This window comes from Phyllobates terribilis, unplaced genomic scaffold, assembly GCF_046119375.1.
Source record: "Phyllobates terribilis strain yellow unplaced genomic scaffold, ASM4611937v1 Scaffold_11__3_contigs__length_659146591, whole genome shotgun sequence".
Lineage (NCBI taxonomy): Eukaryota > Metazoa > Chordata > Amphibia > Anura > Dendrobatidae > Phyllobates > Phyllobates terribilis.
In genome coordinates, this window is record NW_027362771.1 from 599,527,757 (window position 1) to 599,545,443 (window position 17,687).

The 17,687-nt window shown below is 46.3% G+C and overlaps 1 protein-coding gene across 4 annotated transcripts in view; it reads right to left on the reverse strand.

The window, feature by feature from the left end:
* The window catches only part of LOC141167100 (NXPE family member 3-like), a 128,576-nt gene that overhangs the window by 78,340 nt on the left and 32,549 nt on the right, over positions 1–17,687 (reverse strand). For 3 of the 4 annotated variants that reach the window (XM_073654451.1, XM_073654450.1, XM_073654449.1), the window contains 3 exons: positions 14,262–14,771; positions 1,624–1,844; positions 128–198 (listed from right to left, as the gene is read on the reverse strand). In XM_073654451.1, coding sequence (XP_073510552.1) covers positions 128–198; positions 1,624–1,844; positions 14,262–14,771 — 802 coding nt within the window. The remainder of the gene's footprint in view (positions 1–127; positions 199–1,623; positions 1,845–14,261; positions 14,772–17,687) is intronic. The other variant, XM_073654452.1, reaches the window with a different exon arrangement.

Genomic DNA, 17,687 nt, shown 5'->3' on the forward strand with positions numbered 1-17,687 from the left:
CATTTCTTAGCAAATGTAGACTGACAATGTGGGAAAAACCAGAAAATAAAGGGAGGAGGGGGATGCAGCTGCAACTTTTCCCCCTTAGTTTTTACACTGTATTTACATAAACCTGCATAGATCTTACCCACTGAGCTGTTTCCAGTCTTGACATTGATCAGAGGCACTGAGCCAGGGATAATTTTGTTAGTGACTGAGCTGGAAGGAGGCAACAGGGACAATAAGGTGAATGGACTTAATTACAACCTAAACCTTCAATTGCATATTCATAAATCATAGAAATCAATTATGAATTTAATGAATGAATTTAAACTGGTAAATTCCATTATCCCCCCAATTAGTAAAATATTGGTCAATCAAGTAATTTTTTTTTAGTTTGATTACATCACAGTTGAGATAACATCACTCACCTATGATGTCATAGATTGCTATGTTTTACAAAGGTGATAAATGTTAGATCTCTAATGCAGTAACATTCGAGTTCAAGTTTAACCCCTTAATGACCACTAGACGTCTTTTTGCTGACCTGCAATATAAGAGACTAGCATCCCCCTACGAGTGACAATCCTGTTACTGTCACCTGTACACTATAGCTGACAACGTATTACATCAGCCATAATCAATGTTGGCACCAACCATGGATGTTTAACCCCTTAGATTCTGCTGTCAATAGTGACTACAGAATCTAAATAGTTAATAGAATAGGTCTCCCTCTTTAACCTCATCGGAACCCTGAGATCTTGATTGTGTGGTCCTGATGTTTGCCTTGGCAGTTCATGGCCAAATAATGGCCTTAGGGTCTGCCGGCTGTAGCGGCCTGTTCAGAAGTTAAAAAAATTTAGGTGGTAAAAATAAACTTTTTTAATCTTGTCACGCCACTTTCCATTAGTTCCTGAAAAGAACCAGAAGGGTTAAAGAACTACCTGAAAGCAATTTTAAATAACTTGAGGGGTGTGGTTTTTAAAATGGTATCACTTTTGGATGGTTTCCAACATATAGGACCACCAAAGTCACTTCAAAACTGAACTGGTCCCTGTAAAAATAAGTTTTGTAAATTTACATGAAAAAATGAAAAATTACTGCTACATTTTTAAACATTCTAAAATGTTAACAAAATAAAACAACACTTTACTAATAGTACTGATGTAAAGCAGACATGAGCGAAATGCTATTTATTAATGTTTTTGTGTAGCATCAGTATTGGGATAAAAGGGATAGTCATTCAAAGTTTGGAAATTGCAATTTTTCAAACATTTTTGTCAAATTTCTGAAGTGTTTTGCGTTTATTTATAAAAAAATATCAACCTAAATTTACCATTATTATAAAGTATCATGTGTCATAAAAAAACAGTCTCAAAATCAATGGGATATGTTGAAGCATTCCAGAGTTATTACTACATAAAGTGACACTGGTCAGATTTCCAAAAATTGGTACGGTCACTAAGGGGTTAAGGATCTTGAATGTGCATCTCCTTTAAGGCCAACAATTTGCTACCACATCACAGATTTGATGCCGTGACATCATAGATATGCTGATGTCACTTCCTCTGTGAATTCAAAGCTGCTCTGATGACATCACAGACGTGATGAAGCTGATACGGTTTTGTAGATGACCTCACTCACCCACTCAGTAGAGAATCTTCCAGATGGTTTGTCACTTTGCGGTATCCACCCATGGAGTGATAGACCCAGGAGTCACACGGCAGCTTTTGTGGTCGCACACACTGCCAAATGTTGCCTGTGGCGGGGTCCTTATACGTGCACACGTCCTTCCTTGAAACCTCCAGGTTGCACTCCATTATCTCTCTGGTGCCATTTAGTTCGAAATAGCCATTAAAATAGACCTGAGAAGCAGAAGTGTGGTCACACGACGACGTCACCTCCTATCCAAGACGTGACGACTCCTGCGCCACCATGCAGTGCGCTGAGCCGTGTTTGTTGGATATATTTGTTGCACATATGACAAATTAAATTTTTTAGATGATAATTTACTGTGCAATTTATATACAGTAATTATTTCTTGTGACTCTAATATAAAAAAGCAGGCTTTAGTTTTTAATTAGCAGGAGACTGCAAGACAGGTTCTGCCTATTTTTTCTCTCAGCTTTCAGCCTAAGCACATGTGGACGTGATTTTTTTTTTAGATCTATTCACTTGGTGTTGGTACTGAGCAGCAGCCATTGTGGTTGTGGTGCTGTGCCTTTGAGGTGGTGTGACCTGGAGCGCCCACTGCTGGTGCACAATTACTTCAACTTTGGTTGGCACATGACTCCACACCTTTAAGGTCAGGGACTTATTAAGAGGTTCACCTTGACATTGCAGTGGGCACCATACAGTCTGATCAGAATGTTAAACTTAGAAACTCAAGTACTGACTATAATGGGAGTCAATGGGAAACTCAAGCATTTTTCCTGAAAACCCTAACAGAAGGTCTGGGGCGCCAGGAAAATCGATGAAAGGGATGGAAACAGTACTCAAATGGGAACAATGCTCGTGTCTTCTTGCGCAAAGTGTCTTCGGCGCTAAGTGTGTGCAGTTCCTTAATTTGGCATTGGACTAACACCATATATTTTTGCTATATGTTATCTGTTGCATTCCATTCAATACTCACTGATATACTTGTATGTCTGTCCTCCCCTCATTTGTAGACTTTATCTGATGGTGGAAAGTGTTATACTGTGTAGCAAAGCATGGTGTTAGTTCTGACTTTGATCAGCTAGCCATCTCCTGGTGTGTTGATCAGCTGCTAATTTATCCACAAGCAGCTCCCACAATGCCCTTTACCTGATGGTATAGTCTACCCTATAAATCTAGAAGCAACATAAAGGGTGCACGTGTGTGGGGTGCATGCACGTGTCTTCTTGCGCAAAATGTCTTCGGTGCGAAGTGTTTGCAGTTACATCATTTGGAAGTTAGTCAGGGCAGGAGTCAGGTAACCACACTTATACCCCCTTTTAACTATGTACTTAAAAGAGAGTAAACAGTCACAGTAAACAATGTTTCTGTTTATTTCAATCTCTCCCCTATAGTCCTCCACTTCCTACTAACCTCCCTAATCCCTACCAAGGAACTCTTAATCTCTCCCTCCATCCTCCCCATTCATCTCACCTCCTCCTCAGAACTATTCCTCAACATTCAATCCTGTCTCTCCAAACACAGACAGCCACCTCATGCCCTCTCCTGCTCCCACCTGCTAAAACTTTCTCTGCTCCTCCTCACTGCCGGCGATATCTCCCCAAATCCTGGCCCTCCTCACCACATTCCTACAGTCACTTCTACCTCTCATCCACAATCTATCACAAACTCTCGCAACCTTTCTAATCTTATACCCATCCGCCTAGCCCTCGCTTCCCCAGTCCCTCTAACAGGAGCTCTATGGAATGCTTGCTCTGTCTGCAACAAACTTTCCTACATTCATGATCTTTTAATTACAGTACTAACAAACTTTCCTTCCTCACCATCACCAGAACCTGGCTCACCCCCTCTGACACAGCTTTTCCAACTGCACTTTCATACAGTGGATTCCACCTTTCCCACACACCCCCACTCCAGCGGCAAGCATGGTGTAGGAGTTGGTTTTCTCCTGTCAGATAACTGCTCCTTCTCCCCAATTCCACTGCCACCCTCCGTTACTCTCTCCTCTTTTGAGGTGCACTGTGTGTGCATCTACTCCCCCTCCAACCTCCATCTGGCTGTCATTTACCGCCCCCCAGGGCTTGCCATCACTTTCTTCGACCACTTCACCACCTGCCTACTTCACTTCCTTTCTGCTGACATCCCCATTATCATTATGGGCGACTTCAACATCCCCATTCATCTGTCTCTAAGCTTCTATCTCTCACTTGCTCCTTCAGCCTTGCTCAATGGTCTTCCGCAGCCACTAACAAAGATGGCCACACACTGAACCTCACCTGCATCTGTTCCCTATCTAACTTCTTTAACTCTCCTCTCCCTCTGTCTTGCCACAACCTACTTACATTCTCTTCCCTCTCCTCTCCAGGTGTGTAATCCCTACTCCACAAACTTGTACACCCTCACAGAAATCTCAAACACCTTGACCTACACTCACTATCTGAATACCTTCTCCCTCTTACAGACATAAGTTCCTTACATGATGCAGATGTTGCTGCCGCTTTATATAACACCACAACAGCTGAAGCTCTCGATTCGGTCACCCCTTTCACACATACCAAAGCTCGCACAATCAATAGGCAAACCTGGCACACCAAACAGACTAAAGAACTAAAACGGGCTTCCAGAGTTGCTGAGCGGAGATGGAAAAGGTCCCACTCCAATGAGCACTTCATTGCATTCAAACAGTCCCTCACTATTTTCAAGTCCACACTTACTGCAGCAAAACAAACATACTTCTCGTCTCACAACCCTAAACAGCTATTCAATACCTTCAATTCTCTCCTCAGTCCCCCAGTGCCTCCTCCCTCTCCTCTAATCTCAGCTGAAGACTTTGCCTCATTTTTCAAGCAGAAGATTGACACTATCAGACAAAGCTTTTGCCTAAAGTCTCCACAGCCCCTCCTCATATCTACTCAACCTTCCTCCTCCAAAACCAGCCTCTCCACCATTACAGAAGATCAAGTTTCCTCTTTACTCTCCAAATCACACCTCACCACCTGTGAACTTGACCCAATCCAATCCCATCTCATCCCTAACCTTACCACAGTCTTCATCCCAACCCTAACCCACCTCTTCAACCTGTCACTAACAGCTAGTGTCTTCCCCTCATGTTTCAAACATGCCTCAATCACATCCATCCCCAAACATCCCTCAATTGACCCATCCTCTGTGTCCAGCTATCATCCCATATCACTTCTCCCTTATGCCTCAAAACTACTGGAACAACATGTCCATCTTGAAGTTTCCTCCCACTTCCGACCTCATCACTGAAACTGCCCTGACTAAAGTCACCAATGACCTACTAACTGTCAAATCCAAATGACACTACTCTGTCCTCCTCCTCCTCCTGGACCTGTGCTCTGCCTTCGACACAGTGGACCATTCCCTCTTACTAGACTCTCTCATCTCTTGGCATCACAGACTTGGCCCTATCTTGGATCTCCTCATACCTAATAGACCGGACATTCAGCGTCTCCCACTCTCACACAACCTCCTCATCTTGCCCCCTATCTGTCTGTGTCCCACAAGGTTCAGTTCTCGGACCCCTGCTCTTCTCCATCTACACATTCGGCCTGGGACTGCTCATAGAGTCTCACAGCGTTCAGTATCATCTCTATGCTGATGACACAAAGATCTACCTCTCTGGACCTGTGTCCTCTATTTCATCCTTTTTCACTGCTGGATTTCTAAAATTTAACATGGACAATACAGAATTCATCATCTTTCCCCCCATCTCATTCAACCCCCCATCTGACCTATCCATCAAAGTCAATGGCTGCCAACTCTCTCCAGTCCCACGAGCTCGCTGCTTCAGGGTAACCGTGGACTCTGATCTCTCCTTCAAACCACATATCCAAGTCCTTTCCCCTACCTGCCAACTCCAACTCAAAAATATCTTCCGGATCCACACATTCCTCAATGAAGAATTGGCAAAAACACTAGTGCATGCCCTTATCATCTCCCACCTCGACTACTGCAACCTCCTGCTGTTTGGCCTCCCCTTTAACACTCTCGCTGCCCGACTAATCCACCTGTCCACCCACTATTCCCAGGCCTCTCCTCTCTGTCAATCCCTTCACTGGCTCCCCATTGCCCAGAGACTCCAGTTCAAAACCCTAACCTTGGCATACAAAGCCATCCACAACCTGTACTTACCTGCACGCAACCTCTGATCCTCACAAGATCTCTTTCTCTACTCTCCTCTTATCTCCTCTTCCCACAATCACATACAATATTTCTCCCGTGCATCCCCCCTACTCTTCAACTCTCTCGCCTCCTCCACCCCTTAATAGACGGGCCATCTCTCACCATATGTCCCCGTCACCTGATTACAGTAGATGACATAGTAGAGGGGGAAATAAAACTACACCCACCTGGAGTAATCAGTAAATGTAATTTTAACATTTTACTGCCTTATCTGGGCATTTGGTGTGTGTGGCATGGTCAGACACATCCTGTTTAATTTATGGTGGGACTCTAAAACCTGCAAAGCATATACAGACAATGGAAGGACTGCCAAAAAATTAAAAGGAGGAGGGACTCCGATACACCCTTTCTTAGACATAAAGAAGGGCCTTCCATACATTCTGTTACAATTGTTAGATAGTGGGACTCCTAGACTCATAAAGTCTATGCACTAAGTGCAAGGGCTGCAAAAATTTGAAGGAGGGTCTACAATACTCCCTGGAAGACATGAAGAGGAGGGCCTCAGAAAACATTTTTTTCCCATTTTTAAGGAGTGGGACTCCTAGACTGGTAAAGCCTATGCACTATATGCAAGGGCTGGAAAACATTTACCCCTGAGGAGAATACATATATATGTGTAAAAGAATTGTAGAGGTACGCCTCATACACATACTATAAAAATTATGAAGGAGGTCATCATACACACACTGGAAAAGCGAGGGTCACATGATGACCCTCTAAAAATAATGAATGAGCGCCGCATGATGACCCTCTAAAAATTATGGACGAGGGCCGACTGATGACCCTTTAAAAATTATGGATGAGGGCCGCATGATAACCCTCTAAAAATTCTGAGCAAGGGCCATGTGGCACCCCAGGAGTCCGGTTGCCTCAGTGGCATTGCCTCCCTCACAAGGGGTGATGCCATGCCTGGAAGCAAGCAGGGGTCCCCTAATCAGGTTTACTAGCATACAACACTTTCCTGGCTCCAGACCACCAAGGGGAGCTCCTCCCCTTAGCAACTGGATCTGGGGGCGGGGTTAGTTATTGTGAGGAGAGCAGACAGGAGTTGAAGTCAGGACGTCGACGAGGAAAGACCTGGGGAGTGGAGCTGCACAGCAGTTCACCCCAGGAGGAAGAGCAGAAGAACCAGACACCGGAGTCCGAGGTTGTGGGGCACCGAAGGCCCAACAGCAGAAACCGGAGGGCAGGAGACTGCAGGTCTCCGGGCCCCATCAGACGCCCGGAGGCTCAGCAGCACGATAGGGCCCAGCACCGCCACGTGGGAGCGACACTCCAGGAAGGCCCCAGCTGCCTGCCATACGGTTGAGCACAAAGACGTTTTACTCAGGGACGAGGGCCGCAGCATAGCTATACGCAGCAGGGCCAAAGAGGTAGCGCAAAGGGAAGGCCTACAACTCCACCTGACTAGGTGGATCCCCCAACTTGCTTCCAGGCCGCCCGGACCTCTACTACCAGCTAGTACCCGTGCCCCGGTCTGCCTAACCACCACAAGTAAAGATGAGAGGAAACCGCCATTAAGTTGTGGACTGATTATTAACTGCGCCATCCTCTGCACTACACCATAACAGCAACGTCTACACTGCCCTGGAGCTAAGCTCTACCTGTGGAGAGCTAAACCAACTCTGCTGCATTAGCAACAGCTCCAGAGGACCAGCTCCGTAGCGGCGGCTCCCTTTAGCTGCATACCACAGGTGGCGTCACGAACTGTATATAAGACCTTTAATTCCCCTGTAAATATCTCCTTTTTTTGACCGCCCTGGGTCACAGACCGGGTCACCGCCACTGTGACATCTCCCCTAGCAATGACCGGCCCGGCACCGAGTACCCCACGTCCCAGGGGGCGCATCAGCCGCATGATGACACTCTAAAAATTATGAGTAATGGCCGCCTGATGACCCTTTAAAAGTTATGATCGAGGGCCGCATGTTGACCCTCTAAAAATTATGAGCGAGGGCCGCATGATGACCCTCTAAAACTTATGAACGAGTGCCGAATGATGACCCTCTAAAAATTATGAGCGAGGGTCGCATGTTTACCCTCTAAAAATTATGAGCGAGAGTCACCTGATGACCCTGTTGATATGGTGGAGGAGGAGGACATGAAAAAGAAGAAACCATGAACCGTATACCTTTTTTTGTGTAGGAAGGGGTGCATGGGAATACATTAGTTAAAAAAGGAACATTTGAATTGGCTTGTGTTCTACTGCTGTTATCTGGTGGGGTTGAGAAGTCTGGGCTAATCCAGGCCTTGTTCATTTTGATAAGAGTCAGCTTGTCAGCGGATGCACCTATCAGTTATTATGCCCTTGGTGGCACTAAACACCAGCTCTTATAAAATGCTACCGGCAGGGCACACCAGCACCACCAAGGCGTAGAGGGACAGTTCATGCCACGTGTCCAGCTTGGATACCCAATAGTTGTATGGCACAGAGGAATCACGGAAGACACTGGTGTGGTCGGGTAGGTACTTTACCATCTTCCAAAACGATTACCTCCTTGTCAGACTATCCCACGCATCAGTGCCTGGGAGCTGGGAGAGTGTAATGAAACTGTCCCAGACCTTTGATAGTGTTCCCCTGCCTGTGTTGGACCTGGTGTGCATCTCCCTTGTCTCTCCTCCTTGATTGCCCAAGGAACTATGACTAGCATTGTCAGATGTGAATTTTTCTACTAATTGTTCAACTAGGGTCTTCTGGTATTGCACCATTTTACTAGCCCCCACTGCCACAGGAATTAGATGGAAAGTCCTCTTTGTAGCGTGGGTCGAGAAGCATGTACAACCAGTAATCATTGTTGGCCAAAATGCATATAACGCGAGGGTCACGGGAAAGGCAGTGGGACATAAAGTCAGCCATGTCTGCCAGACTCTCGACAGGTAAGACTTCCCTGTTCTCACCAGGAGGATGATTCTCCATCTCCTCCTCACTCTCCTTCTCTTCAGCCCATCCATACTGAACAGACGGGATGAAGCAGGTGTGGGTAGTACTTTGTAGCGCAGAACCATCTCCTCTTCCTTCTCCTCCTCAGCCTCTGCCTCATGATCACCCAATCCACGATGAGAAGATGAGATGAGGCTGGGTAGTATCACTCTGTGCACTTTCTTCCTCCATCTCTACCTGGTCAACATGCAAAGTTTGCTCTTTAATTGTGAGCAGCAAGTGTTTAAGTAAGCACAGAAGCAGGATGGTTATGCTGATTATGGCATCATCGCCGCTCACCATCTTGGTTGATTCCTCAAAGTTTTCTAAAGCCTTACAGATGTCAGACATCGATGCCCAGTTGTCGGTTGCTTACCAGAATACTGATGGACATGTTGTAGCTGGTATTCAACTACTACCCTCTGCTGCTCACAAAACCTTGCCAACATGTATAATGTGGAGTTTGAGCGCATGGTCACATCGCACACCAGCTGGCACTTGCAAGCGCTGCTGCAGCACTGCCAGACCGGCTACCACTCAAGCTGACTTGCGGAAATGAATGCACATGCGGCGTACCTTCACAAGTAGCTCAGGCAAATCTCGGTAGGTTTTCAGAAACCGCTGAACCACTAAGTTGAGCATATGGGCCAGGCATGGTACATGTGCGAGTTTACCAAGCTTCAGAGACCCCACCAGGTTACAGCCATTATCACACACGACCTTGCCTGGTTGTAGGTTCAGTGGCGAGAGCCACTGATCTGTCTGGTCTTTTATACCTTTCCACAACTCTGCGGCGGTGTGCTGTTTGTCACCTAAATAAACTAGCTTCAGCAGAACCTGTTGCCGCTTCACTGAGGCAGTGATGCAGTGCTTCCAGTTTGGGACTGATATGGATGACGTCCTCCAAGATGGCGTCCTCCGAGATGGAAATGGAGGATGAGGGGGAGCAGGAACTTGTGTAGGCGGTGTAGGAAACCCTGATGGAACTAGGTCCTGCTGTCCTCACTCTGCATAGCACCTCTCAAGGTTGGGTCAGTGACTTCATCGTCTACCATCTCATTTTCCACTTCCCACTTGTGGCGCCCCAGCGGGTCCAGTTGCCACAGAGGTACTGCATCTCAGCCAGAGGTGTGGTACCCCACTCTCAGGTAAGGAGGGAGCACTACCCAGGACCCAGGGGCGGACCTACCGCCCGTGCAGCCGGTTCATTGAACAGGGGCCCCCAGGGAGAGGGGGCCCCTCCAGCCTCCAGCAGGGCCGCCATCAGGGCATGACTGCCCTGACTCCAGCATGGGGCCTGGCCCGTCGGGGCCCCCTCGGGGCCCCCCTCTTGTGCGTCTTCTCATGGGGCCCCCCTGCCGTCACATGACCGGAGATGTCCCTGTGCTCAGCATGGGTCCCCGGCCCCATGCTGAGCGCAGGGACATCTCCGGTCATGTGACGGCGCCGGCACAATACTTACCCCTCCCCGTGCCTCCGCAGCGTCTTCCGCGTCCTCTGACTGTGACGTCTCAGGTCAGAGGGCGCAGTGATGTCTTTACACCGCGCGCGCTCTCTTCTGACCTGTCACAGTGCAGAGCGGGAAGACGCGCACAACGCTGGAGTCCGGAGCAGCGCCAGCAGCAGGTAAGAAGTGAGGTGAGGTGAGTATTGGATTTTATTATTTTTTTCATGTATGGGGGCATTATATGGTGGGGGGGGTGACATCCTGCATGGGGCATTATAAGGGGGGGAACAGCCTGTATGGAGCGTTACATGGGGGCCAATATTCTGTATGGAGCGTTATATGGGGGTCAGTATTCTGTATGGAACGTTATATGGGGGACAGTATTCTGTATGGAGCAATTTATGGGGGCCAGTATTCTGTATGCAGTGTTATATGGGGACCAGTATCCTGTATGGAGCATTATACGGGGACCAGTATCCTGTATGGAGCATTATATGGGGATGAGTATCCTGTATGGAGCATTATATGGGACCCATAACACTGTATGGAGACTATACTGTCCGGTCTGCACTGTGCGCTGTGAGGTTTCGCCGGTTTCTGAGCTATTGTAGAATTTACAATAGATATCGCTCATGTAATGTAGTAAGTGAAATCCTTGGCCTTGTACTATATATGTATATTTCTCTGTGGTATCTGTGCATCATGAATCATGGTATGTGTTAAAGGGGCCACTGAGACTCTGTCGCCCAGGGCTCACAAAAACCTGGAGCCGGCCCTGGGGGTAAGTATAACAAGTTTTATTTTTTTTAAATACAATTAATTAACTAGGAGTGGGGGGAATCAGAGATGCATGGGGGGGAGGCCCTTCATGCCCCCTATGAAGGGCAAGGGGGGGGGCAAAAATTCTTGCACAGGGGCCCACTACAGTCTGTGTCCGCCCCTGCCAGGACCCACACACCTACATCCAATATTACACCACTCCAGACCAGCAGGCGGGGCAAGATCCACTTGGTCACTGCTGAGCCCTGTCCCTGGCTGGAAGGGGGGGAACCAAAAGAGAGGGAACCATATAGTGGGTGTGGGTGGAGGAAGAAGATTAGGGGAGCACTGAGAGGAGGAGTTAAGTCCTGCTCAGGAGAGCAGAGGAGTAGGGCCCAGTCAGAGAGGCCCAGGAGGAGAGTTAGGAGAGAAGACAGGAGCAGTGGGAAAGGCTCCAGAGGTAGAAGGGATCTTAGGGGCACGATGAGTGCTGGATGCCACCCGTGCGGCCGAGTTCACACTGACCGTGGAAGGATCAAGGTCACAGTAGGGGACAGGTCCCAGACTAGTGGAGTACTTTAAGGCTCAGCTAGAAAACTAGAGGTGTGATATCTTTATGTGCTGTAGCCACAATCCACACATAATCGCAGAAAAGGTGGACATATAGGACCAAGGGGACTCAGAGAACGTCGCCCAACAAGGTCTGCGGCCACTGGCTCAGGACACTGTGTTTGAGGCGCAGGGCAGGAGGGCGAGAGCCAGCGCAGAGAGACGACCTGGGAAGGTACACAGAAAGGGGTCCCGGTCAAATGCACCCATATTAACTGAGAGTTGGCAGGATCACTTCCCCGGAGGACACAGGATGATGTGGGCGGTTATAATCCGGAAAGTGTAACCTGGAGCACCTTGACAACTGTGCGTTACATATTTGAAGACTGCACCCCACTGTGTCCTTGCCTAAATTTCTGCGCCACCGGCCTTGCACTGCACCAACAACATCTACTTCATCTATCACTATATACTGCCCCGGAGCTTAGCTCTGCCCGTGGAGAGCTGCACTATCTCTGCTGCGTCACCATCAGCCCCAGTGGATCTGCACCGCAGCGGCGGCCCCATATAGTGGCGTCACGAACATTATCCCCAAATCTTTATTTCCCCAATTGACTGACTCTTCTTTATTTGACCGCCCTGGGCCACGGACCAGGTCACTGCCACCGTGACTACCCCAATACAGGACCGGCCCAGCTACCAAGTACCCCACGGCCCAGGGGGCGCGTCACACTCTGGACCTCCTGACTTGTTGATTTAACAACATATACTGTTGGTATCTATGTTTCATCATCATTGACCTCTTGAGACACTAATTGCCGTTCCCCACCATAGTCTTCTTCTGACCGTGGCTGCTCAAATATTTGGGCATCACTACACACAATCTCATGTCTCTCTTGAAATATGCAAGGCCAGAATCAATAGATGGGGATGTAAAGAGCTCCTCAGAGTGTCCGAGTGTGGGATCATTTATCTCCTGGGACCCACCATGGTGGGAGGTAGGAGGATCAGGGGGAGGATTATGTGCTCCAGACTCTTGGCTAGTGAGACTGGACCATGTGGAAGACAGGGTGGTGCTTAGAAACATACTGGAAGCATTTGCCATCCAATTGACCACCTATTCGCACTGTCCCGGCTTCAAGAGTGGTGTCCCACATCACCCTGCAAAGTGGGACAGGAAGCTAGGTCTTGTGGAAAAGTGTGTTTTTAGCGCTCCCCCAGCAGGCACAGTTACACCTGGCCCATGGCCTCGGCCTCTGCGTGCACCATCAGCAGCATGTCTACTTCCCATGCCCTTGCCGCACGCCTTGCGCATTTAGAATTAAGTATATAAAATATACATGGAAACTTTCCAGTATTAATAGGGAAAAGAAAATATGTAGCCCTGAAAAGGACTTTTATATTTAGACTGCAGCTGCAGTATAGCTATAGAAGGAATGTAAGGCAATAAACCCTGCCTATATGCCTCTAATCCAAAACTGTCCCTCCTCCACCAGCTATCTCTGCAGTGAGTGACGGGTAACAGTGGTTTTACTAGAGAAAGAACAGTATGTTGCCCTGAAAAGGACTTTTTCTTTTATTGGTGCTGCAGTGGTATACAAGTACTGCAATAGCAATTAAACCCTGGCTGTAAGCCTGCTCTAATCGAAGCTCTCCCTCCTAGATCAACTGTCCCTGAACTGTTTCCAGAGGACAGTGTGCCGTGCATCGCGTCACCCGGTTTTATATAAGACCCAATGACGCGATGCAGCCGGCCAATCACAGTAATGCCAGTAGCCAACATGGCTACGGCATTACCCTGTATGGCAGGCAATCCCTATATGTTTATTGTCTGTCTAACATCCGCGAAACATGCGGAGCAGGGACACGAGCATGGCACTTGAGCACCCGCGATACTTGATCGAGTGACAAGCGTACCCAAGCACCCCAATGCTCGATCAAATATGGAGCAGTGGTTGAGCACGCTTGCTGATCACTAGTAATAAAATGTATTTTATAAGAAAAAAATTGGATTTCAAGTTACAGGGAAAAACAGCCCCCTGTTTTGCCAGGAATCACTGAAAGAGCTGCTCTGGACATGCTGTTCTGGACAGAGATCCACCAATCATGTAATCACCAGGTCTTAAATTAGGGTGGTCCTGTAGGACTCCAACAGAAGCAACAGTGCTTTATAGCTGGCTAAATAAAAGGCAGAAGTGAACTATTTGAACTATTTCTGTCTTCTCCCCAGGGTCTTTGGTTGTGTCTGACACTAGGGAACTGGACCTGTTCCTGCTAGCTTGTGTGGCGCCCTGTTGCACATTGGTGCCACAGAACCCAGAAGGGTGCATGGATGGACTTCTCCACAAGAGGCCCTCACACATTCACACACCTCCACCCTAACACCTCAGACCAGCAGAGGGAGCCCGTTAGGGATATACAGTACAGACCAAAAGTTTGGACACACCTTCTCATTTAAAGATTTTTCTGTATTTTCTTGACTATGAAAATTGAAAATTCACACTGAAGGCATCAAAACTATGAATTAACACATGTGGAATTATATACTTAACCAAAAAGTGTGAAACAACTGAAAATATGTCTTATATTCTAGGTTCTTCAAAGTAGCCACCTTTTGCTTTGATGACTGCTTTGCACACTCTTGCCATTCCACCCCTCACCTAATATCTGTTCTGAGGTGAAGCCCTAAGTCATCATCTACCTCTAGTCCCAGCCTCGTCTGAGATAGATGAATGCTGCTCTTACCTTCTCTGGATGACTTTCCCTCTTTCTCTTCATAATATCAACAGCTTCACTGGAATGAATGAGCCTGATCTGTACTTGAGCTTCCCCCGGCCATGGAAGAAGCAATGTGGCCAAGTAGCTTCCATTATTATAGTCCTTCACTTGTCCGGTCACTCCAGCTTTAAGTGTTGGTGAGTGGAGCTTGGCACGGAAGTAGTCTCCACCATATTGCTTTGGTTGACCATTGTGATCCCGAGCTGTGATGATCACTTCCAATTTCTCCCCAATTCGATATACTTCCCGTGGACTCAGTAGATCATAATTACATTTATTGGGACTGGTGGAGAAGTTATAATGTCTGACAGGAGATGGGGGTCCAGGCCAATCAATCAGTCTTATAAACTTTGTGAATTTGGGGTTAATAGTGCGCGAAGAGACAGTTGTGGTTTGGCTCATAGGAGGTGTCTGCTTCTTAGGAAATGGTGGTTTATATTTTTCTACAAAATTCCATATAAAGTACCTGAAATTAAACTAAAGATATTGTAAATGAGTAAAATGACTAAAAATGCAAAATATTTTACAGACATACTGTATCTTTACAACTCTCTTAGACTCTCTTACATAAAGAATAGAATCTATCATATTACCTCTTTATGTAAGAGAGTCTAAGAGAGTTGTAAAGATATGTCTGTAAAATACATCAGATAGATAGCACAACATTCTTATCGACTTGTAGGAAAATTCTTGCACTTTTATTTACTACAGCTGTACCTTCTGCCCCCAATAAAATTAAAGAATTCAGGGTGTGAAAGTAATTATCGTCAACTAGCATTCGGCCATCATTGAAGAAAAAAAGACGAACTATGCGCAAAGACACATCCTGATTGAAAAAAAAATTATATTTTTATTGAAGACTTTTATAGAAAATGCATGCATAGATAGCATAAATTAAAAACAATTAAATCAAACCAACTAAATCATTATTCTTATTAACAAGAACAGAAGTCAACGCGTACCATGGGTGTATCACATATGATTTACAGACTTTTGTCGATTGACTACACATATGGTGGCACACCTTTCCAGGGCATTAATATTTATGGCCTATTCGTAGGATAGATCATAAATATCACATCAGTGGGGGTCTCACACTAGTGATTAGCTATACATAGCTTTCCTTAGTCTCTGTAGCAGATCATAACAGTAAGTCCAGCCATAAAAGAAAAGAAAAAAATTTTCTCTAAGGAAAGACCTCCAGTTTTCCATCATGGTCTCGGTGCAAGATTTGGCTCAACGCTTGCAGGGACTCTCTCTGGAGGTGGCCAAGCTCCAACAACACGTGAGTAGCTGTTCTGGAGCGCATTTTGTGGAACCAAAGGTACGTCTGCCTGATCTATTTTTTGGCGAACAACAAGATTTTTTTTCTTTTAAAAATGCTTGTCTATTGTATTTTCGTTTGAGACCCGGATCCTCTGGTGATGAATCACAGCGCATAGGGTTCATAATGTCACTTTTGCGCAAAGATCCTCAGGGATGGGCCTTCTCTCTCCAACCTAGTGATCCGTGCTTTAGATCAGTGGATAGTTTTTTTTCTGCTTTGGGTTTGTTGTACGATGAACCTGATCGTGTCTCATCTGCTGAGTCTGAATTAAGACGTTTGAGGCAGGGATCAGGTAATGTGAAAAAATATTGTTCTCACTTCCGTCGGTGGTCTGCCCAGGTGGGGTGGAACGATTCAGCTTTGAAAAGCTTGTTTCTTGCAGGGCTAGGTGAAAGGGTTAAGGATTTACTGATTGCTTATCCCACACCTGGAAACTTGCAGGAGGCAATGCAATTAGCTATACGGGTGGACAGGAGACTGCGTGCAAGGGTTAATGAGAGCAAATCCTCTGCTATGTCAGCTCCGAGTCCTGAGAGGGTCTGTGCTGACAATGGAGAGCTGATGGAGATTGGGGCGATGGCACCCCGCTCTCAGGAAAAAGACCGCAGGCTTTCTGAAGGCTTGGGCTTCTATTGCGGAAATTCTGGTCATTTTATTAAGAACTGTGTGCTTCGTATGAAGAAAGAAAAAAAAAAATGGTCAGTCATGCCCGTATTGCCTGTTTAAATTCTAAGGGAGTATTCCTATCTGCCACTACTGCTGCTCAGGATGAATTAATTGAATTTCGGGTATTTGTGGATTGTGGTTCTACTCTGAATGTGATTGATGGGGGATTCTTGGAAAAACTTAGATTAGAACCTAAAACTTTGTCATCCCCTATTGCTGTGGTTTCTGTCGATGGCTCTCCCTTGAAGAGTGTTACTCACAAGGTCTGTGAATTTCCCCTCACTATTAATGGTATTCATCAAGAGAATTTGGATTTGGTGGTATTGGATAATTTGCCTTCTCCAGTAATATTGGGGTTACCCTGGTTAAAATTGCACAATCCTGTACTGGATTGGTCTACCAATGAAATTAAGTCCTGGAGCCCTAAGTGTTATGACAAGTGTTGTAACGGGCACATTGCTGCTATGGATAGAGGGGAATTGCCTGTACCTATTCAGGATTTTTGGAGAGTTTTTTCTGAGGAGGAGTCGCAGGTTTTGCCTCCCCATAGAGACTATGATTGTACCATTGAATTTGTCCCTGGAGCGACTCTTCCTAAGAGTCGTTTATTTAATCTTACTATTCCTGAGAGAAAGGCTTTGGAGGAATACATACAGACAAGCTTGGCCGCCGGTCACATTAGGCCTTCCAAGTCTCCTGTGGCTGTTGGATTTTTTTTGTAAAAAAAAAAAGATGGTGGTTTACGTCCTTGTCTGGACTTTCGTGAGATTAATAAAATTACTGTACGCAATCCTTACCCACTGCCATTGATTCCTGATTTATTTAACCAGTTAGTGGGGGCCAAGTGGTTCTCTAAAATTGATCTCCGGGGGGCATACAATTTGTTGCGCATGAAGGAGGGTGATGAATGGAAGACTGCTTTTAACACTCCTGTGGGTCATTTTGAGAATCTGGTTATGCCTTTTGGTCTCACCAATGCTCCAGCATTTTTTCAGAATCTTATTAATGACATCCTTAGACCTTTAATCGGCAAAAATGTGGTTGTGTATTTGGATGACATTTTGATTTATTCGCCTGATCTGGAGTCTCATTGGCGGAGCGTGCGTGAGGTATTACAGTTATTAATGGACAATTCGCTTTTTGCTAAGCTGGAGAAATGTGAGTTCGCTGTACAGAGAATCAGTTTTTTGGGTTACATTATCTCCAGCGAAGGTTTTGAGATGGACCCGGTTAAAGTTCAAGCTGTACAGGAATGGCCTAGGCCTATTGGTTTGAAATCGATACAGAGGTTTTTGGGTTTCGCCAATTATTACAGAAAATTCATAAAAAAAATTTCTATTATTGTCAAACCGCTGACCGATCTCACCAGGAAAGGTGCTAATGCAGTTCAGTGGACTTCT